The 21,193-nt window shown below is 41.4% G+C and overlaps 1 protein-coding gene across 2 annotated transcripts in view; it reads right to left on the bottom strand.

The window, feature by feature from the left end:
* Window positions 1-12,518: 12,518 nt before the first annotated feature.
* LOC139574046 (AF4/FMR2 family member 2-like) overlaps window positions 12,519-21,193 on the bottom strand; it is a 165,114-nt gene continuing 156,439 nt past the window's right edge. For both annotated transcript variants that reach the window (XM_071398174.1, XM_071398175.1), the window contains 2 exons: window positions 19,540-19,769; window positions 12,519-18,494 (listed from right to left, as the gene is read on the bottom strand). In XM_071398174.1, the coding sequence (XP_071254275.1) occupies window positions 18,373-18,494; window positions 19,540-19,769 (352 nt within the window). In that variant the 3' untranslated portion in view covers window positions 12,519-18,372. The remainder of the gene's footprint in view (window positions 18,495-19,539; window positions 19,770-21,193) is intronic.

Genomic DNA, 21,193 nt, shown 5'->3' with positions numbered 1-21,193 from the left:
TGACACAGAGTTGTTATTGGTGCTAAGAAATATGTTGATATGAGTGTTCAGAAATCTTGCAAAAGTGGGATTATTTAGTATGTGCCAAAACTTCTTGAGGGTGGTTGTGTTTTACTGACTGGTAATGAAGCCAGCAGGGTAGAATGATCTGATATACTGTACATCTTGGTGAATACTTACACCCAGTAGTTAAACTTCCCTTGCCTGCAGTAATAAGAAATATGTCGATTCTAGAGTAACTTATGGACAGGGAGTAAAACTAATATTCTTTAACCTTTTGGTTGTGAAATCTCCATACGTTTACCAGTCCAAAATCTTTCATTTCTGCTTTTAACATTTTAGCTGCCTGTGTGAGGTTGATACTATTAGAGGAAGATCTATCACTGGAAGGGTCTAGTGCCAAGTTAAAATCCCCTGCCATTATTATCTGTGATGATGGGCACGTTAACTTCAAAAAGATGTCTTGGTAAAATGTAGGCTCATCATGGTTAGGCCCATATACATTCACAACGGTAATGGGCTCAGTGTTAAAGAATGTAGCTGATTTGGGCAATGCTTATTAGTGAGTATGGCCACCCCTCTTGCCTGAGAGGTGAAAGATGAATGGTACACTTGACCCACCCACTCTCTCTTCAGTTTATCATGCTCAGAGTCAGTCAGGTGTGTCTCCTGAAGAAGGGCTATATCAACCTTATGCTGCTTTAAATAATTCAGAATGCGTTTTTTGCTTGACTGGGCATTTAGTACCCCTAATGTTAAGTGTCATAAATGTATATTTATTAGGTGCCGACATCTTTAAAGAAACAATTGCGTTGAGTGTATACAACTTGTACAAAATAAAATTATGAAAGTATAAAATAGTAAACATCTCAGGAGCTAATACCCTGACCCTACCACAAACCCACCCAATCCCCTCCCCAACTGAGGGAGTTAAAGAACCCATACCCTTCAGCGCTAGTCTTACCTGCTATGCATTGCATCGCCGGAATAAGGTTATCTCTAAATTATATGTATATGGCATTTGAAGTGCATTGTAACATGAAAATATTGTTAGTCGAGTAACAAAATACAATTTGAACCAAAGTGAGAAACATCGGCAACAACAATGACCAGACTATTTAGGTCCACCTCAGCATGTCTCAACAACAACAACAACAAAAAACGAGGATGCGTTCATCGTCACCAACAGAGCGTACCCGCACACCCAAATGTCAACTAATCGGTATTCCCTAAGGCTCCCTGAAACCTGTGCCGCTCAGTGACAAAAGCGATGACCACAAACACACCCAAGCAGCACAGGAAAAAAGACATCAAGCTATGATGAATAAATGAAAACATTTACCAGACGATAACTATCATCCCTCAGATATAAAATAGGGACAAGTAGTTAAACAATCACCATCCTCCTGAGTTCACCCTCCCCCCCAAAATATTATATATACACATGTATGCACATACACAACTGTAAAGCTATCAGCTAACTGGCAATTAGACCGAGGTAAAGATAGTTTCAGGTTGGATATTCGACGGATATTAGCGCTTTCAAACCTCAATAGCTTTCAAACCACTTGAGCCACAGACTCCAAATAAGTGTCATGATGTTGGAAAAATTGTGCACAACATTGGACAGGTCTTATTTTCACGATTTGGATATTAATTTGCTTTGCAAAGCTAATAAACATGTGGTAATGTGAGCCGCATTTTGTATTCCTAGTTGAATTAGTTAGGGAGCGTAAACAAAGTACAATTTTTTTTACATTTGAATTTCAATAGCTCCTTGGTCATGTGACACTCAGTGGGCCTACGCATTGCACACCCTTTAGGTTGTCCATTTTCATCTCACACGATTTTACCTGAATGTCGTAAACATTCTAATTTCAATAGCTATTTGGTCATGTGACCTACTGGACTCAAACAAGGTTCAGAATGTACACTCAGTGGGCCTACACATTGCACACCCTTTAGTTTGTCCATTTCCATCTCACATGTTTTTGCATGACTTTTTTTAAACTAGGCCTACACTCCCTGCCCGCCTGCCTGCTCTCTCACTGGGCCTGAGTGTATAGCTTACTCCCTGGAATTACAGACCTCCAGGCCTCCAAACCTACTCTCCCTACCCGGTCAACACCCCTCTCCCTTGGCCTTAGAGTATAGCTTACTCTCTGGAATTACTAAGACGTCAATAGTCCCGCTGTCAGGAACCACGTGCACCTGGTAACCCAAAACAGGTTCTATGCACCTGGTAATTCAAAACAGGCTCTGTGCACCTGGTAACCCGAAACAGCCTCTGTGCTCCTCATGACCCGCCCGCTTTTATCTGCTCACAGACTAAATCCCCAACCCAAGCTCCACAGCCTGAGTGCTGCACCCAGCCCGAGTCCGGCCGCCACTGCTCGGACTCTGAGTGCCCCCCGCCTCGTTCACCTGGTGACCTTTTGACTTCCACAGCGAGTCCCAACCTGACTCACAGTCCCACCAGAGGATGGGCCCAGGCAGATGGGCTACCACCACCTAGCCACCTACCTATTCAGAGCTAAATGTCTTATGCCTTCTACCCGCCTGCCTGGGCTCTCTCACACTCTGTGTCTGGCTTCTGGCCCCTGGCCATTCTCCATGCACCTGGTAACCCGTATGTATAGAAGGAGGATGGTGGAGGAAGACGCATTCCGTCCACCGACAAACTCTTCGATCGAGGGCTGACTTTCAATAGATTGCAGCTAGTGAGCTGCTCTGCTACGTACAAAACCCTGACCCAGAACCAGGTCATCTACGAGTGATTTAGCACCAAGTTCCCAACAAACATGCGGTGCGCAACAGGAGAGGGGCAGCAACTCATCCGGCCGCAGCCCAACCTCTGTCACGAACGGCTCTATTCACCTGCCAAAAGAGGCAGGCTATTCCGGGCCAACCGAAGATCCGCGGCTCTACGGTATTGTTACGTTTAGGGGGGATTTAGACAGAGGCGTTCAGTCACCATCCCACAGATGTTAGCTTCGCACCATTGGCTCCTCAGCCAAGCAAATACACCAAATGTCTGAACCTAGGGTTCCTCTCGTACTGAGCAGGATTACTATTGCAACAACACATCATTAGTAGGGAAACCTGTTTCACGACAGTCTAAACCCAGCTCACCTTCCCTATTAGTGGGTGAACAATCCAACGCTTGGTGAATTCAGCTTCACAATGATAGGAAGAGCCGACATCGAAGGATCAAAAAGCGACATCGCTATAAATGCTTGGCCGCCACAAGCCAGTTATCACTGTGGTAACACCTCCCTGCTTAAAAGCCAAAAATTCAGAAGGAACGTGAGGCCCCGCTTTCACAGTCTGTATTCATACTGAAAATTACTTGGGGCTCGCCTCCCCGCCTCAGTGAAAAAACGTTAAGAGTAGTGGTTTTTCACCAGCGGCCGAGGCCTCCCACTTATTCTACACCTCTCATGTCTCTTCACAGTGCCAGACTAGAGTCAAGCTCAACAGGGTCTTCTTTCCTCGCTGATTCCGTCAAGCCTGTTCCCTTGGCTGTGGTTTCCTAATATAGTAGGTACGGACAGTTGGAATCTCGTTCATCCATTCATGTGCGTCACTAATTAGATGATGAGGAATTTGGCTACCTCAAGAGACTCTTAATTATGTCCCGCCGTTTACCTCGCTTCATCGAATTTCCTCACTTTGACACGATGGGGTCACAGCCATCCCAAAGGTTGTTTGACTGCGCCCGCGAAGGGTAGCATGCTACGGTCAGATATCATCAAATTGACATTCATTCGAGTCACGCCCGGTGGTATCATCAGAGGCTTTTCTGTCTAACAAACTGGACATCAGTTGCCGCTACTTACCTTCAGCGGACTTTAACTGGGTTTTTACACCCAATCGACATCAAGTGCCAGCGCAATACATAGGCTTGAGAACCAAATACCCATCGCAGTATCTAGCGGCACCATCGACCGGGTGTCGGAAGAAGCAACAGAAAATAAACATCCCCTTTCAATAATTTGCTTGCCCAGTCAGCCCTCCGGGACAGAGCCATAGGAACCACCTTAACCAGCGCTTCATCGATATTCCGGTGATTTGAGTGAGACCGTGACAGGGGGGTACGCTCCTTTGAATTTCATCAAGATGACATTCTGTGATCCGTGCCCAGTGGGAACCTAGGCTTCTACCGTCCGTTTTATGGTTCCGCAGCAAATAAATGATCGTGGATGGTACTACCCACATCAGATGTAGGCCTCCCTCCTCAGACAAGCTGGAGATATTTCTCCCCACTTCGTAGGGCATGAGCCAGATCCATGCAATGCCCTATCACAGTGGTGCCAATGGGTTTATTCTCCCCCTCAATTCTAGTGAGCATAGAGGAGACCTCACCACCTACAATGTGTGGGGCTGGTGAATTCCGTAGCTGGGGAGATCCGCAAGAAGGGCCCAGCGCGCGTAAAGAGTTTCCGCCACCAACAGCCGGACCCAACCCCCCCCACAGGTCTGCCTTCGGCCCGCCGGCGGACACCACTCTGACAAACCCCCGCACGCAGCCCCTTGAAAGACCGCGAGATGGGCCGCACAACGAACTTCCAATGGTGGTGAGAGAAGGAGGAGTAAAATCGTTTTGGATGAAAATGGACAAACTAAAGGGTGTGCAATATACAAGGGTAGTCAGTGGACATTCTGAACCTTGTTTGAAGTTAGTAGGTCACATGACCAAGGGGCTTTTGAAATTAGAAAGTTTGAAAAATTCATGTAAATCATGTGAGATGAAAATGGGCAAACTAAGGGTGTGCAATGTGCAGGCCCACTGGTTGTACATTATGAACCTTGTTTGAAGTCACTAGGTCACATGACCAAGAAGCTATTGAAATTATAAAGTTTAAACATTTCATGTAAAAACTTGTGAGATGAAAATGGACAAACTAAAGTGTGTGCAATATAGAAGGGTAGTCAGTGGACATTCTGAACCTTGTTTGAGGTCAGTAGGTCACATGACCAAGGAGCGATTGAAATGTGAAAGTTCGAAAAATTTATGTAAAATCGTGTGAGATGAAAATGGACAAACTAAAGGGTGTGCGATATAGAGGGGTAGTCAGTGGACATTCTGAACCTGCCACGTTCTGACCATAGTTCTTTTGTGTTTTCTTTGTTTTGAGTGTTGGTCAGGACGTGAGCTGAGTGGGCATTCTATGTTGTGTGTCTATTTTTCCCGTTTCTGTGTTTGGCCTGATATGGTTCTCAATCAGAGGCAGGTGTTAGTCATTGTCTCTGATTGGGAACCATATTTAGATAGCCTGTTTTCTGTTGGGGTTTGTGGGTGGTTGTCTTCAGTCTTTGTGTGTCTGCACCAGACAGAACTGTTTCATTTCGTGTTATTCTCGTTTGTCGTTATTTTTGTTTGTTTGTTACGTATTCTATTAAAATTGATACTTTTCACTCTGCGCCTTGGTCCTCCTCTCTTCCTCCATACGACGAACGTTACAGGACCTTGTTTGAAGCCAGTTGGCCATATGACCAAGGAGCTATTGAAATATAATAAAAAATATATATAATTTAAAATAGTGCAATATGTAAATCGACAAATAAATATGTGTGTCTATGCCATCGAGTTAGCTAGAACCAGTTTTGAAAGTTTTAGGAGTAATGGTTAAAGAGCTGTTTAAATTTGAAACATTTGATTTGTCACTATGTCGACGGTCCCTAACTGCTGTTGGTGGACGTAAGGAAAACTACAGGCGAATATCCAACCTGAATCTGTCTTTACCTCAGTGGCAATTAGGCGGCCAGCCAGTGAGTAGCTTATCCCTGCCTCTGTATCACTGACGCTAGTATACATCTCTAACAAATAACAAGCCAGCAAACGTAATAGTAGCTCAAATTCCCTAAGTAATTTAAACAACATAGTTAGGCTTGAAACCCAGTCAAAAGTCACATAACTATTTAACCAAACCCGACTGGACCTGGACAGCAAAAATGTAACTACCTGGCATTGTGTGGTTGTAGATAGTCACACCCTTGTAAACTTAGCTAGCTGGCTAAATAGCGCAGCCAACATTAGCTATGATCCAACTTTACCTCACCAGTCATTATCACGCTAGCAATCTAGCCAGCCAGCCAGTCGATCATATGAGTAATTTCGTTGTATCCTCATGTTCTAACAGTTCACTATTCACTGTATCCAAGTTCAAAAAAACAGTTCCTCACGATGTAATAGACGACAACAAGTCAGAAAGTTCTTTCATCATGTATGTTTCAGCCATCTTCACAGAGTCATATGTGCGCTCACCATTCTAGGTTTCGATCCACAAAGCCACCGAGTAGCGCAGGCCGTATGCCAAACCAGCCTGACGTAGATGCCTCTTCAGTGGGGAGAAAGTTCCGTAAAGATCATGATTCAGGTGTTATGCCGAAAATATCCCTTATGCCAGAACCCCCCCCCCCCCCCCCTTCGCGTTCGTCATTGCTGCGACTTGCTTGCCAGTTGAGATTTCTGCTCTTCACTCTGTTGTCAGCATTTTTGTCTGCAGTTTTCGGTTTAGCTATCTGTTTGAAGTGTATTTGGTGGTTCTAGCTTGTATGGCGCCCTGGGCAAACCCCCCCTTCAGCGGCTGCCCATTTGGCACGTACCTAAATCCGCTACTGATTTGTATTAGTCTATAAATAAATCTCTTTGCCAAAATTCGCAATCTCTCCCATATCTTATTCGACTAGTATTTCTGAAAGTGTAAGGATAATAATTCAGCCATAGTTGTTCTGAAATGTTTATTGCTTGCCAACATTTTACGCCCTCCTCTATGTTTAATATAACACATTCATTATTAATTTAGGTTGCCTATCCTGAAGTGAAGTTTATTCTATAGAAAGTATTTGACTCTGATGTGTGCCACAGAAAGTATTTGACTCTAGCCACAAAATTAAGAAAATGAGAAGGGGGGGAGAACACCGGCAAGATCATGATTCTGGCATCTCCGTACTTGAGCTCTCCCTTTGCTCGGGCAGCAGAGAGGATGTGAACAGTGTCCTGGTATCGTATACATTTTATAACAAATGCCCTGGGTGCAACCTGGCCAGGCAGCCGCCTCCGTAGGTGCGCCGAAGTGGGTAGATCCAGAATTTTGGGAATCCATTCCTGTAAAAAGGAGATGGCGCCTCTTACCTCCACGGCCTCCAGGAAACCTTGAAGACTCAAATTCGAGTGCCTCTGGAAATTTTCGTATGAATCAAATTTCTCCTCGAGTTTAGAGATGGAGTCTTCCAACTTCTTGTATTTTTGGTCCACGTCATCGCCAACGTCCAGAATGGCAGCTTGGTGGTCAGCATGGTCTTTTCTAACTTTGTCACTCGTCCATTTGTGACTTTCTGGTGTTCGGGGAGTTTATCGAAAAGCGCATCAATTTTGCTGAGGTGTTCAGAAAGGGTCTCTTAGATTTTTGTTATACCCTTGTCCATCTCCATTCTTAACCATGCTGGTCCTTCTTCCGAGCTAGCATCTAGTGGGGCCGAAGGGCTGTCAGAGGGGGGGGCATTTTCCCATGACATATTGGGCATCTTTTGTTTTGCCGATAAAATATTTTATGTTTTAACTTCCAACTCACTATTAACGTACATGTAAACCGTGTAAAAATGCCTTAATTTTTTTTGAAAGTTCGAGGACCCTATGCAGACGCCTCTTGTTAGAGCTTCGCCATTGCTGTAAGTCCAGGGAAGGTGTTCTTAATGTTTTGTATACTCAGTATATTTGACAAAACATTAGCAAAAACATTTTTCAATATAATTATATTAATTTTTTAAATGTATTTTGGAAAGTATTTTGAAATACATTAAACACATTTTCCGATGCATTTAACATATATTTGTTACGGTTCTCGTCGAAAGGAGTGGACCAAAGTGCAGCGTGGAAAGTGTTCATGATTTTATTTGTCAAAAAACACTCAAACAAAATAACCAAAGTGAAAAAACGAAAGCACACAGTTCTGTAAGGCAAAGAAACTATACAGAAAACAAGATCCCACAAAACCCAAAAGGAAAATAACAACTTATATATGATCCCCAATCAGAGACAACGATAGACAGCTGCCTCTGATTGGGAACCATACTCAGCCAAAAACACAAAGAAATAGAAAACATAGATTTTCCCACCCGAGTCACACCCTGACCTAACCAAACATAGAGAATAATAAGGATCTCTAAGGTCACGGCGTGACAATATTCTAATATACATTTTACATACATTTATATACTGTATATACATTTTAAATACATTCCGTAATATATATTGGATTGTATTGAAAATGTGTTAAATAAATAAAATGTTATACATTATTTGGCCGATTTTAAATATTTCAAATGTATCCTAAAAAAAATATATATATATATATTTAAAAAAAAATCTGTATGGCTCCCAGCCATCAACAGAAGGAAACAGACAGAGAGAGTTGTCTTGAAAGAGAGCCCCTCTAATCAGCTCTGAGGGTCCTTTAGCCTGCCAGAGAGAGAAAGGGGGAGAGAGAGAGAGCCTTTGGCTCCTCCACTTAGTTGAAACTAGGGTTATGGCTAGAGTTAAGGTTGAGCCGGGGTGTGGACATGAAACTATGGTTAGAGCACGGATGATGGGTCTGGTCCACGGGGTTCACTGTGCTTCCCGTGTCTCATAACAAAAGGGTCAATTAATCAATCGATGAATTAACTGATCAGCACACTGGACATCTCACTTTAACATCACCTCATGTCACCTGTCTGGAGAGAAACAGTATCTGCTTCCTTTAATCATAACAATGAAAGTGCATAGTACTGTAGTCCCAAAATTAAGTACACGTACCTTTGGTCTGATTTCACAAAATGTTGTAAAACAACAAAACCACCAACTCTATATACAACCACGACAAGAAAAATACCATATTGAAATGAAGACAGTGGGATAGTGAAACATTATGTTTCAACCTGTCTAAAGACTTCAGATCTGTAGTCGGGTGGGGGTGTAGACTAGAGTGGATCAAGGGGTCTGTCTGCTGCATGGGGGTGTAGAGTGGACCAGTGAGGAGGTCTGCTGGTGCACTGAGTCACATTAGAGGGCAGGCGGCAGGTTTGATTTGTCAGCAGATAAATGATGGCTCCACATCTGGAACAGTTTGGCAAATAAATAACGGCTGATGGCTCGTACATCATCAGCTTCCCTCCAATCTTCCAGGGGAAAGAGAAAATAAATTCTTATTATAACCTTGGGAAGCCCAACAGATATTTTCAAATAAGGCGGATGTGATTTCTTGGGGGGAGAAAGCTGTTCTTTGTCAAGTGCCAGGCGTAATAAAAGCCAGACTATTGCCACATCCGAGAGTGGGGCTGCCTGTGTGCATTGATCTATGATGACTGAGGCTGCTCCTGACAGACAGACACACTGTCACTGGCCCACATGGAAATATTTCCTGCTGACATGCACTGACAAGCTGTGCCTCAGCAGGGCTGCTCCACACATCAGCCAGGAGAACACTCACAATCCGATTGGGCAAACGCCATCATTGGGGAATTATTTCTCAAATGGCCTTTTAATGAAAATAATTGGAATCCAGAAGTGAACAACAGGGCCAATTTCAGGGCTCTCCAAATTGTAATTGCTCGCTGCTGCTTTTCATTATGATGAGGATAGTAGTAGTTTATGAAATTTATGTCAGAGAATATCTCTACTAAATATACAATATCCTGAAGGAAATCCTTAACCTAAAATTAGTCTGTCCACAACTGTTTAGATGGCATTTCATCAGCACAATAAAATAAACCATATATCTATTAATAGAGAGAGAGATTTCCAAAACTTTGTATCTAACCAGTACTGAATATTACATTTTCTCTGGACCATGACCGACTGTCAAATGAAGCTGGGCCAGAGGCCACATGTGCTGAGTGTCAGAGGGAGCCAACCTCATGAAGTCTGTGTCTATCAGAATAACAGGTCTTTGTTACCAAACCTCCTGGTAATCCCATGAAGGCAGAGTAAGGAACGACCCACTAGGCACAGATGTCAGTTCAGCATCTAGTTTTGATTTATATTTTGTTGAGATGTCAACTAACGTGAACTCAATGTGAAATCAACAACAAATGCCCTTAAGTTGATGACTTTTTTCAAATCTAATCAATCTAATCAGATTTCCACGTTGATCAGACGTCATCAACGTCATTGGATAGATTTTTGTTGTTGAAGTGACGTGGAAACAATGTTGATTCAGCTAGTTTTTGCCTAGTGGGGAGGAATCATTTTGGTAAACTGTCATTACCCATGTCTTGGAGAAGCAAGAATAAAATAGGATTATTTAGTCTGATCTGCATGTAAAACCGAATAATGTGAATGAAATGTTTAATCAAAAAACCTTTCAGCAGGAGATCATCATAAAGGTAGAGGAATAATCTGTCAGATAAATGCTCACTGAGTCATGCTTTCACATCTATCAAGATTACATATTTTTTTTATGACTTATTTCACATGACTGAGCAGGTGAATGACAGTTTGAGCTTTATGGTGAATGGTGGAGTTGGGATGAGAGATTTACCGCCTAGATTTATACACATATTTACGTACATGGACATAGTCTCTTCCCACATGAGTGGCAAAGCAAGCCTACTGTTGATATAATTTGATCTTTTGGGAGAGATACTGTACAAACTAGCTCTTTTAGACAAAGACAAAGCCACGTGGAAAGAGAATGCCTTAACAATCAGACTGATTGCCTGGCCACGAACTGCATGTGAAACCAAGATGTAATAAATGAAATGGAGCCGTCTGTGCATCTAAAGCAGGTGAAATCTAACAAGCAAGCCAATTACAGAGCTGTGCAATGTGATGTGCTGTGCTGTTCTCGCCAGGCACGGAGTTTAATCAAGAATCATTCAATTAAGTGCTAAACATAGTCAAGTCAGTACTGCTGCGCTGTAAATGAATGTGAATAGGAAATCTCACATCCCTGCATTTTAATAAATGAAGAGATTGAGGAAAGCAATATTTTTTAAATGACCACTTTGAAAATATATTGTCAGTGAGCGTAAGTGGATTTTCCTTAATGTTATCTGTTAAACGCTTTTAATCAACACACAATCTGTGTTTACGATCCATGGAGGTATCTAGAGAATATATTCTGTTTGAAAACGGATTACCCAAAAGGTAATTTTGAAGAGGAAGAGCAGTATACAGTACTTATTAGTTTGAGTGTACAATTTTTCAATGTGTGGGAGAGAAAAAAAACTGTTCCTTTGGATTAATGCCAGTGATAATAGTGTCATGTGTGGCCTGTAGCATGGCCCATACATTTTCCTTGGAAAAACAGACCCTTATTTAGTTGGCTTGGCATGCATTTGTATTAAGCAGTCTACTTAGACATACATCCTGTCATTTAACATGTAGCCAGTTCCTCCTGAATTTCCCGCAGAGAAAAAAAATCGCTCACCAGATTAATGAGACGCTTTGACTTGTGAATTTGCAATGGTAACCTGCAGATATATAGCTGTAGCAGTTGAAACATTACCTTTCTGGTGCGCAATGCATGGAAATGTATCTTTGAGATGATTTTATTGCATGGTTACCTTAAGCAATTAAATCAATAAATCTTACTTGTCAGCAGGCTGGCTCGGTGCCACAGACACATTAAATGCTTAGAGTCAGTAAATAGAAGCCTTTTTGACTCCTCATTTGGGAAATTATTTAGCAGGTGGGATTCCTGTCCCCACACAAAAATACTTCCATTGGCCTTTTTAAACACTTTAAAGAAGCCACTGCCTTCCAATGCATCAGGATCCTCTTAAATTAATAAGGTGTGCTGGAGCATGCAAATTGTTCCTGCAATGAATAAAGACGAAGCCATTAGTTGCGTAAAGAATGCACTGTAATGAGGACCAGTAACTCCCACCACAGGCTAATTCAGATGAGAACCAGTGTAATGCTGCTGATTACAGGGGATTTATCATACCGGGAGATACAGATACAATTTCATGTCCCCCTGTGAATGTGTGTGTTAAGTTCACCTCTCCTCTAATCATATTCCTGTCCTGTTTCTCTAATCCCTGTGTCTGTTGTGGGAATCTGATGATGGTGTTTACTGTGGAGAGAAAGAGTTCATGTTGAGTTAATGTTGTGATGGTAGTCAGTAGACTGGTGTGACAGGACTGTTGCTGTACTATCTCACATCTCAGGTGACTGTGTGTTTCCCCTCAAAAATGATGGCCTTGATTATAAAACAGATTATATAAAGTTTGTTGTTAAAATGTATAATTTACTATACTGACATTAGTTTGGGGAATAAATGGTAAATCCTAAATACATAGCTAGCCGGTTATTACATTCTTATTGTAATATTACAATTCTAAGGAGACTAATGGTATTCTCACAAGTCGTTAAACGAAGGGATGCAATCATTAAAACGAGATGCCAACGAATCATGATTTAACTCAAGGCAACTCTGATGTAATGTGCATTCCCCAATTAAATTCATCAGATACTTGATAATGGTATAACCAGAAAAGTGATTGGAAATGAAATAATAGGAGAGGAACAATTTCACCAGTTCATACCGTTTTTATTCAATTTTTTTCAGACATTAAACATTTAAAAACAACATAACTATCATTTAAATGTTTGATCATTACATAAAACAATTTTATTATAAAATACAATAGGCAAAAATAATAATAAAAAATGGCAGAACTTGTGCAACACATTTGAAATACAAAGCTAACCAGGCAGGAAGTTTCTTTGATACATAACGCATTTTTAATGAATCCTTACAACTATACGTTAATAAATCCATAGCATAACAGTTACCCTGCTCTGTACAAAAAATAACAAACTAAAAACTACAGCATGCCTGAACTAAGACAACTTCTGTCTTTGAATTTTCTGTTTACAACATTGTCCATCTTTAAACTGTCGACAAAACGTCAGTGAGAGAAAATACAACATTGTCCATCTTTAAACTGTCGACAAAACGTCAGTGAGAGAAAATACAACATTGTCCATCTTTAAACTGTCGACAAAACGTCAGTGAGAGAAAAGGCTATTTACTTGGAATGGTAACCCTGTTCTTCCCTGATGTCTGACCAACATTGTACATCGTTTAGGGAATAGGTAGCATTTAAGTATTATATAAAGCTTGATCCTTGAGGAACAGTATGTCATTGGGCTAATTTATGGATATCCACATTGCTAACTGTTTTATAAATTAATTGCTTTTAGAACACTGTGAAGGATTTATATTAATGTAACAATGCTGCATTTCACAGTTAAAATGGATCTGACTGAAACGTTGCCAGAACTGACAGTGATTGTTCCATATCTGAAAAACATGTTGGTTAAAGTAATTGAGCAGTTTTATCTCTAAGGCTTGAACATAGGGAACTGATCTTTGGGAAATCGCTTTACTTTTCACAACAAATTTGTCCATCTGCAACATCACAACGTTACAGAATTTCAATAATACTTTCAGAAATACAATTGTATCAAAAGCACATGATTTTTCTTCAAATGTGTATCCCATTTGGTTAATAAATGGCTGTAAATTGTAGTTAATCTATTTAAGCAAGTAGGAAGCACAGCCATGATAAGTAAATGCCTTTTTTCTGTTGTTGACTGGAACTGTACATTAGTTAATATAATCTTGTTGTCTCTCTTTGCAAAATGAAGTGGAGGAGGATACAGAGAAATGACACTCCAGGTGACATTGGAATGACTGAAACGCCAAGGTCACACAGGACAGACTACCAAAAGATCATAGGTTAAGGGGTGGTAAGATGCCACTGGTCAGCAATACACTCATGTCAAGGCAATGGATTTCCAATGCATTTTTGTCAGCTTTGGGCAGTTAAAATAAGTAATATATATTCCATATGGTACAATCCTTTACACCAGAGGACATAAACCATAAAGCACCTCATCATTCTGTACAGATATAAACAGCAAAGGGATCTATGGATAACTGTTCTTCCCTAACGCATGTCTGCTACTGCTTTAAGACACCAACAAGCTGAATGAAGGGTTTGACATATAGTTGAATGAAGCTACATATACCAACTGTTGACTTCAATTTGCATAACCACCACTTCTGGTGACCGAAGGTCAACATGCACTATTGTTAGTGACACCAAATGACTGGCAATGGTTTGCTGTCACAGACACAAGCCATTTAGATTACAAACCAATTACACTAAATTATTCTGCTAATAGGTATGTTCATGTGTTATGAGAACCCAGTCCAAGTTGTATCAGTCATATTAAATATGACACAATATTCACTGAATATGAATCAACATTGAGTCATACGGTCGTTAATTGACTAACATGGTGCGGTGCATTGTGTTAACTAAGTGTTATTTACAGTGCTTCATTTGCAGAGCGATCAGAATGCTTCCAGCTGGGACAATGTAAAGGAAAACTCCACCCAGAAACATTTTCCATGATATGATGCTGCATCATGTGATGCCAAACGCGTTATACCGGCTGTAAACTGTATTTTTAAAGTTATATATCTTTAAAAAACGTGATTGCTGACAAGCAAAACCTTTTGGGACTACATCAACAATGTACTATTGAAACAAATGCCAAAAGATAGTTTTTGTGTGGAATTTTCCTTTAATTGGAGATAATTGTTCCCAATACTTGTTTTCAATGTAGTGGAACAATTGAACAAGAGATAACAAAAACACCAAAATGACAGACTTCAGCCAAGCTATAAGGCTCAGTGTTGTACTCACTCACTCCAGGAAAAACAACAGGTTTAAAAAAATAAAAAATAATAATGATTAAGAACATGATAAATATACAACAATTTGTAACACAATAATATTGTGTTGATAGTCTGTCAGAATTCTTCTAGGTATAATAATAATAATAATAATAATAATAATGAGTTTGATAGCAGAAATGGTTGGTTTTGACTCCCACTGTGCTGACATCCCTCCTTGTCTCTGCCTTAGATGAGCCTGATTTGTTTGCATTGGAGCTAATTGCAGTGAACCTAGGAAAATATCCTTTGAACGTTAACACTGCATGAGGGCATAACTCTTATTGATTCTGCTTTTAAGTAGCGCCTGATTGTAATAAATACTGTTCAGGCTTTAAACTGAGAAGACGCAGAAGGTGAGCTGCACTTCATACTGTACCTACTCTAGCTAGTATAGTTTACATATTTTTGTTTACTCTGCAATGCATCAAAGATTTGTATGCTATTTTCAATAAAATTCTCTAGAAGTATTCATTTTAAAATGAAAATTCCTGTATTCATAAATCTATCTAGGAAATATCAACATTTGTAGCAGCAATATAAAAACAAGCCAATTAGGGACTCATTTAATGAGTAGTAATTCCTTCCTGATATGTTATCATCATCACCTGGTTTTACCAAACAAAGGACTAGGTCACACCATAAATTGGCTTGTAACACTGCCATTCCAGATGGCACCTCATTCAACGTTTCACGATTTCCTTGTTTTAGACATAAAACCGTATATTTAAAACAAAAACTGATTTTGTTCTCCCTGGTAGGCATAAGCCAATTTGATTCAGCCTTTCCTCATTGTGGAATGAATGCAAAACATTAGCTGCTCCTCTTCGGTGCCAGACTGGGGCTGAGTATGGAGCTGGTTGTTTATATCAGATGATGGATGAGAGAGAGTGAGAGAGAGAGAGGAGAGAGGGAAGAGAGAAAGAGAGAGAACAGAGTGCCAGTGCTGCTTGGTGCTGTTGACTAGCTGCCAAAGGGCCACAGATTTCCCTGACAGAATGGCCTGTCTCTAGCGTGAATAGGAACAGCTGGGAAAAGCCACTGGAAGTGTACAAACTGCTTCTCTCATAGGGGCAAAGACAGTTGGCTAATTTGGACTGGAGGAGAAAATGTGATCATTTGCATAAAAATGATGCACATGCTTCATTTTCCCTCAACTCAACATTGACTGATAGTTATGAGATTATTATCACAAGTTGTTGCAAAAGGCAAAATGAAAAATGCACTTCAGATACAGTACAAAGAAAGTTTAAGTTGTTAGGTTTGCTTTCATATTTCTCAGTTCATTTAGTTACATTAAGACTGGTGTAGATATTGCTATTACCATATGGTGTGGCATCCTACAGCTTTAAGATAGATTTGGAATTGAATGAGCACTGTTTGTGAGGTTACAATAGCATGTAGGCTCCAACACTGTTCCATAAAACAACACTGAATGACATTAAATCTAAATTAGACAGTTAATGGATCAACATCAAGTGATTTTTGTTTTATCAATAATTTGTTCAGTCTTTTCTTGTGACATTCCAAAACACTTAATTTGCCCTAAAATCAAGTGATAAAAACTCCAAACATCGTTCTAAATGCCAGAAACACTGAACGTGAATTAAGTGCATTTGTCTTTTGATTCTGCTCTTGTTCTAAGTAACAAGATAATTAACACAATTAGCGCTATCATCCAGCTATTGCTGTAAATGGGTTGGAGTGTTAATCTATTGATTCTAGGTGATCACAGTAAGTCACATTAAGCATTTACATGTTTAAGCGTTTTTGAATATCCTGTTCAGCATCCTCTAAACAGTAACTGAGTTAAAAATTTGATACATGTAAGTCACACATTTGAAATTTTAAAGCCAAACTTGGTATCATACTTGCCAGTAAAAAGTACATGAATAAATTGTGGTTTTATGAAAAAATCTAATATACCAATATGGTATGGAAAAATCATTTAGATTCATTCGTGTTCTTCAATATAGACTCTTAATAATTTTCACCGGATACGGAGGCACTTTGTTTTATCATAGTGAAAATCATATTTCACACATAGCCATGGAGATATGGTCTACTGAAACACACTGTATGGACTGTGCTATAGAGAGAACGATTTGGAATTGACAACCAGCAATAGAGAATCCATCCCCAAATCATCTCTGCACAGTGCAACACACACACTTCGCTTCAGTTCATTCTCTCACATCACATCCAAATAAAAACAAACAACAACAAAGCAACCATCAAACTTCCTCCTCAGGAAAACTGCCTGTATCTCATATAGATGGCATACAGCATGTCCATCAAGCCAAGTTTAAATCTAGGACGATCAAATGTACAACTATGCACATAACACGTAAGAAGTGTTACTATGGATTATGCTTTAAAACTCTACACCTCTCTGTGGACATGCACAACTGAACCAACATTTAATACCAAAAGAGTTGCGATATACAACACAGCAGTTATTGTAGACATCGAAAAGACAATGGAAAGGTCCTCTGTAGCGTTACTGGATTCATTGTGGCGTACACTGTTTGTGGTGGTGCTGTAACAGTGATTACGCGATTCATATGAATTTAAACACAGTCTCAGGTGGTGCATCACTTTATGTCTTCCCCGTTCCCTTAGACCTATGGAAAATCAGTGCTGCTTTGGAATAAATCCGGCCTCTTATTACTGTAGGTACAAAAATGACATCAACCCAACAAAAGAAAACACATAGACACCACCAACCTCTAGGGCTAAAAGACACGATCCAGATCAGTTGTTATCAGATCTGCTGTAGTTGACTACATTATTATGCAAATCCCCCCACAACTAGAGAAATTGCTTGAGGTGGCAGATTGAATTTGATTATTTGTTGTTCATTTCCAATGAGCAACAAGTCATGGAATTATTTCAAATTATTTGTTGTTCCACTGGGACTTATGGGTAGACATTGACGAACCGTTGCTGTATTTATTATCTGATGTGAGACTGAGGTTTGATGGATCATAAATAAACACCACTATCAGATAGTAGTAAAGAGAGACTTTTCCAACTGGCTTCTGTCGGCCAGTTCATCAAGGCATTGACAAAAACAAAACAATAAAAATAGTTGATACCACTTATAACTTCATGAGAAATCTGCCTGTTGGAATGGAGGTGTGAACTGTGAACAACGCTCCAGGCGTTCTGAGAGGGCCTTAGTGGTGATCAAAACGACAACAGGGAAATCACATGGCTCGATCTGGCAGAAAACAACCAAAACAACCACCATTCTTCTCCACACAGATCCTTCTCTTCTATTGGCATGCTTTGGAGACAATCCCCAGGTCTTAGGTGGTCCTTCCATTCACTTTGGGGTTTGGATTTCACTATTTTCTTTCCACATCCAACAGAAATGTCAACTTTGTATTGAGAGACAAGACTGTGCAGTAGAGCTGATGATGACCTCATCATGATGACCTCTGACCACAGAGAGTTGACAGTCAGTGGGGCTTTCTGGCTGGCAGAGTGTGGTGGGGGCCCTTGGGGCTGGAGTCAGATGGCTGGAGACTGGGGGTTGCTGGGGATGCTGGCTGGTAGAGGTAGTGATGGATGTGTGATACAGACAGACAGACATACAGTGGCAGACAGTTCAGTTCTAGTTCCAGCAGCACTATAACATGTGGGCCTCTATCCGTAGCCAGTGCAGTCCTTGGCGTATGTAGCGCACCAGTTCTGTCATGCTGCTGTGTTGGCTCAACGGTTCCATCGTCGAGTCCAGCTCCTGAAAGAACTCTGTAGAAGGAAAGGAAGGGGAAAGAGGGTGAATGAAAGTGAGAGTGAGTGAGGGTGTGTGTGTGTGTGTGTGTGTGTGTGTGTGTGTGTGTGTGTGTGTGTGTGTGTGTGTGTGTGTGTGTGTGTGTGTGTGTGTGTGTGTGTGTGTGTGTGTGTGTGTGTGTGTGTGTGTGTGTGTGTGTGTGTGTGTAAGACAAAGACTGACAAGTGTAATAGCATAATGAAGGCTCACATTTATGCAGTCTGTTGTCCATTCCTCTCTTTCCTCCTAATAAACAGTGAGTGACTGAGTCCTGGAATGGCTCAATCCTAAAAGTAACAGCTCTAGTGATCAGTATTTTGCTGAAAGGCCCACCTAGGCTTTATGGTGTCATAACTGCCAATTCCTGTCTCATTTCCACCAAAGACACCATCCAACAGACTCTAATTGAGCCCGTTATGGGTGTCGACAGAGAGGAGGAGAGGGTCAGATCAACTTCTAATGGGGTACTTCTGAGGCTGCGAGAGAGAGAGAGAGAGCTCTCGCCTCACACAACCACGTAACATGTCCCTTTAATCAGCTAGGCTCAGATAACGGATGGGAAATGACAGAGACACGACACATCAAACCCTCCATGCACACAGTCAGAGGGGGGTGTCCTCAACATCTCTGGTGGTCTCTCTCTCTCTACATTCACTCACTGATGACAGTAAATGTAAAGGGTTCATCTATTCTCCACATCTAATACAAATAATGCAGAATACATGAGTACATAAAGAGACCATCCTGAGGGTGATAAAAGGATCGTGGTTCCTAACAGTTAGGAATAATTAGTCATTTATAATGACTGTGTACAATGAAAAAAGGAAAATATAGGATAGCATATCAAAAGTGAGGTCACTGTTGTATGAAACTATTACTGATACATCCCCTACGATTACAACAGTACAATTTATGCTACTACTATACACAATCTGCCATTGCGGCTAATACTACAGCTCCAATCCAAACATCCTGTTCTAAAACAGAGAGAAGCTGTGTTGTTTTGTGTCCAGTCTCTAGTACCTTGGCTCTCTGTGGCGAGCTTCTCTGCCGTGTCCCAGTGCTCGTAGCTGCGGAGGATGTTGTTGGTGATGTTGACGTGGCTAGCGGCCATATGATGGATGCGCTGGGGGATGGCCACGTTGCTGGAGGCACCGGAGGGACAGGAGCCCGCAAGGCCAGGGCCCGTACTGCTGCTCACCGAACTGACTGGGGAGGGACTCAGAGACAGGGGCGACGGGGTGCCTGTGCTCCTGGGAAGACAGAGAGACAATACAGGGGTTAGAGGTTAGAGGTGAAAGTTCAGGGCACCACCACAGAGATAATACTGTACTGTACAACCACCGGACACCAGGGTTAAGTTTAAGCCCCATGCTTTTTGAAATCCTTAAAATGGCTACTTACAGACACGAAGAAAAAAGATAGTGGAGACATTGATAAGCTATGGCAGCTTCACAAATACTATTCCTCATACTGGCTTGTAATGTTTAGGACACTATCAACTCAGGTATTACATACTGTATATACAGGGAGTAACGTGAATTATATCTACAGGGAGTAACTTGAGATCACAATGAGGCATTTCCCCTTTGAGAGGTTTTTCCCTTCTTAGCTTTCTGACCCAGGGAGACTGATCAGGGAGATTTGAACTGGGTAGGTTTACATTTAGCCAATACATGTTATTTCGTCAGGCTTAACCACTCTTCGTCAGGCTTAATCACTAATGCTGATTTGAACTGTATGAACAGCAAACTGGGGCTTTCTCAGCTTGACAATCACGGCTTGATTTTCTGTCAGCCTGCTTCAGCCATCAATCAGAGGACATATTTATCAGTCTTTTAGTGCCAAACCCAAACAATCAGGCTCCAGGTCCTGTAATTCAACACTAAATTGAAAGGCGCTCGCCCCGTGAAGTTAAATTATGTTCCCTGTCAACAGTTTGCCTCTCTCGGCTCCCTCTCTAGCAGGTTGAGTCTTTTCCTCAAATAAATAAACCCTTGAAGGAAAAAAAAGAAAATAAGGGGAAAAAAGATTCATGATTGTCAAGGACAGAACAAACAAACTGTGGGAAAGGAGGCCAGAGCATAGTGGAATCTAATGTTGATTACAGTTGCAGCAGGTAGCGGAGCTAACCCAAGCGGATTAAGAAGGCCAGTTTGTGGCTAATGTGACCATGGTGAACTGGAGGCGACTGCAGGAGTCCTAGGAGCCAGTAGGATCTGAGGCTAATTGCTTCTGACAGCTCATCTCACAGCAGAACAGCAGGGCCGGTCAGTGCTGTGGCTGAGGGCTAGATCCCAGCCCTGGAAAAGACAGGCTAAAGAAGCTCACAGTCACACACAGAGGATGGCTCACCGCCAACTCCCAGACACACTGACAAGCCCCACGGTAGCGCCATGGTAAGCTACGAACCCAAACCCAAACGCACAGGGTGGATCAGCTAGGTTCAGTTGCCATGGAGCATCCAGAAAAACAGTGAATCAGTGCCCTCATCTCATGCCACCAGTGTGATGTGCTAGAAGCTGGAAGTCACAGTGACAGAGGCTCTGTCTGTCGTGGCCATTGTCTGAACAAAGCAGTCACCATCTGAGAGGCTTAGCTTGTTGCTTGGCCAGGAGTAGGCACATACATTGTTCTGTTCTGGGAAAGATCTCATATAAAGAAAGGATTTTGATGC

Source organism: Salvelinus alpinus, chromosome 4 (assembly GCF_045679555.1).
Source record: "Salvelinus alpinus chromosome 4, SLU_Salpinus.1, whole genome shotgun sequence".
NCBI classification, from domain to species: Eukaryota; Metazoa; Chordata; class Actinopteri; order Salmoniformes; family Salmonidae; genus Salvelinus; species Salvelinus alpinus.
Note: the sequence above shows the minus strand (reverse complement) of the source record. Positions and strands in the feature narration are given on the sequence as shown.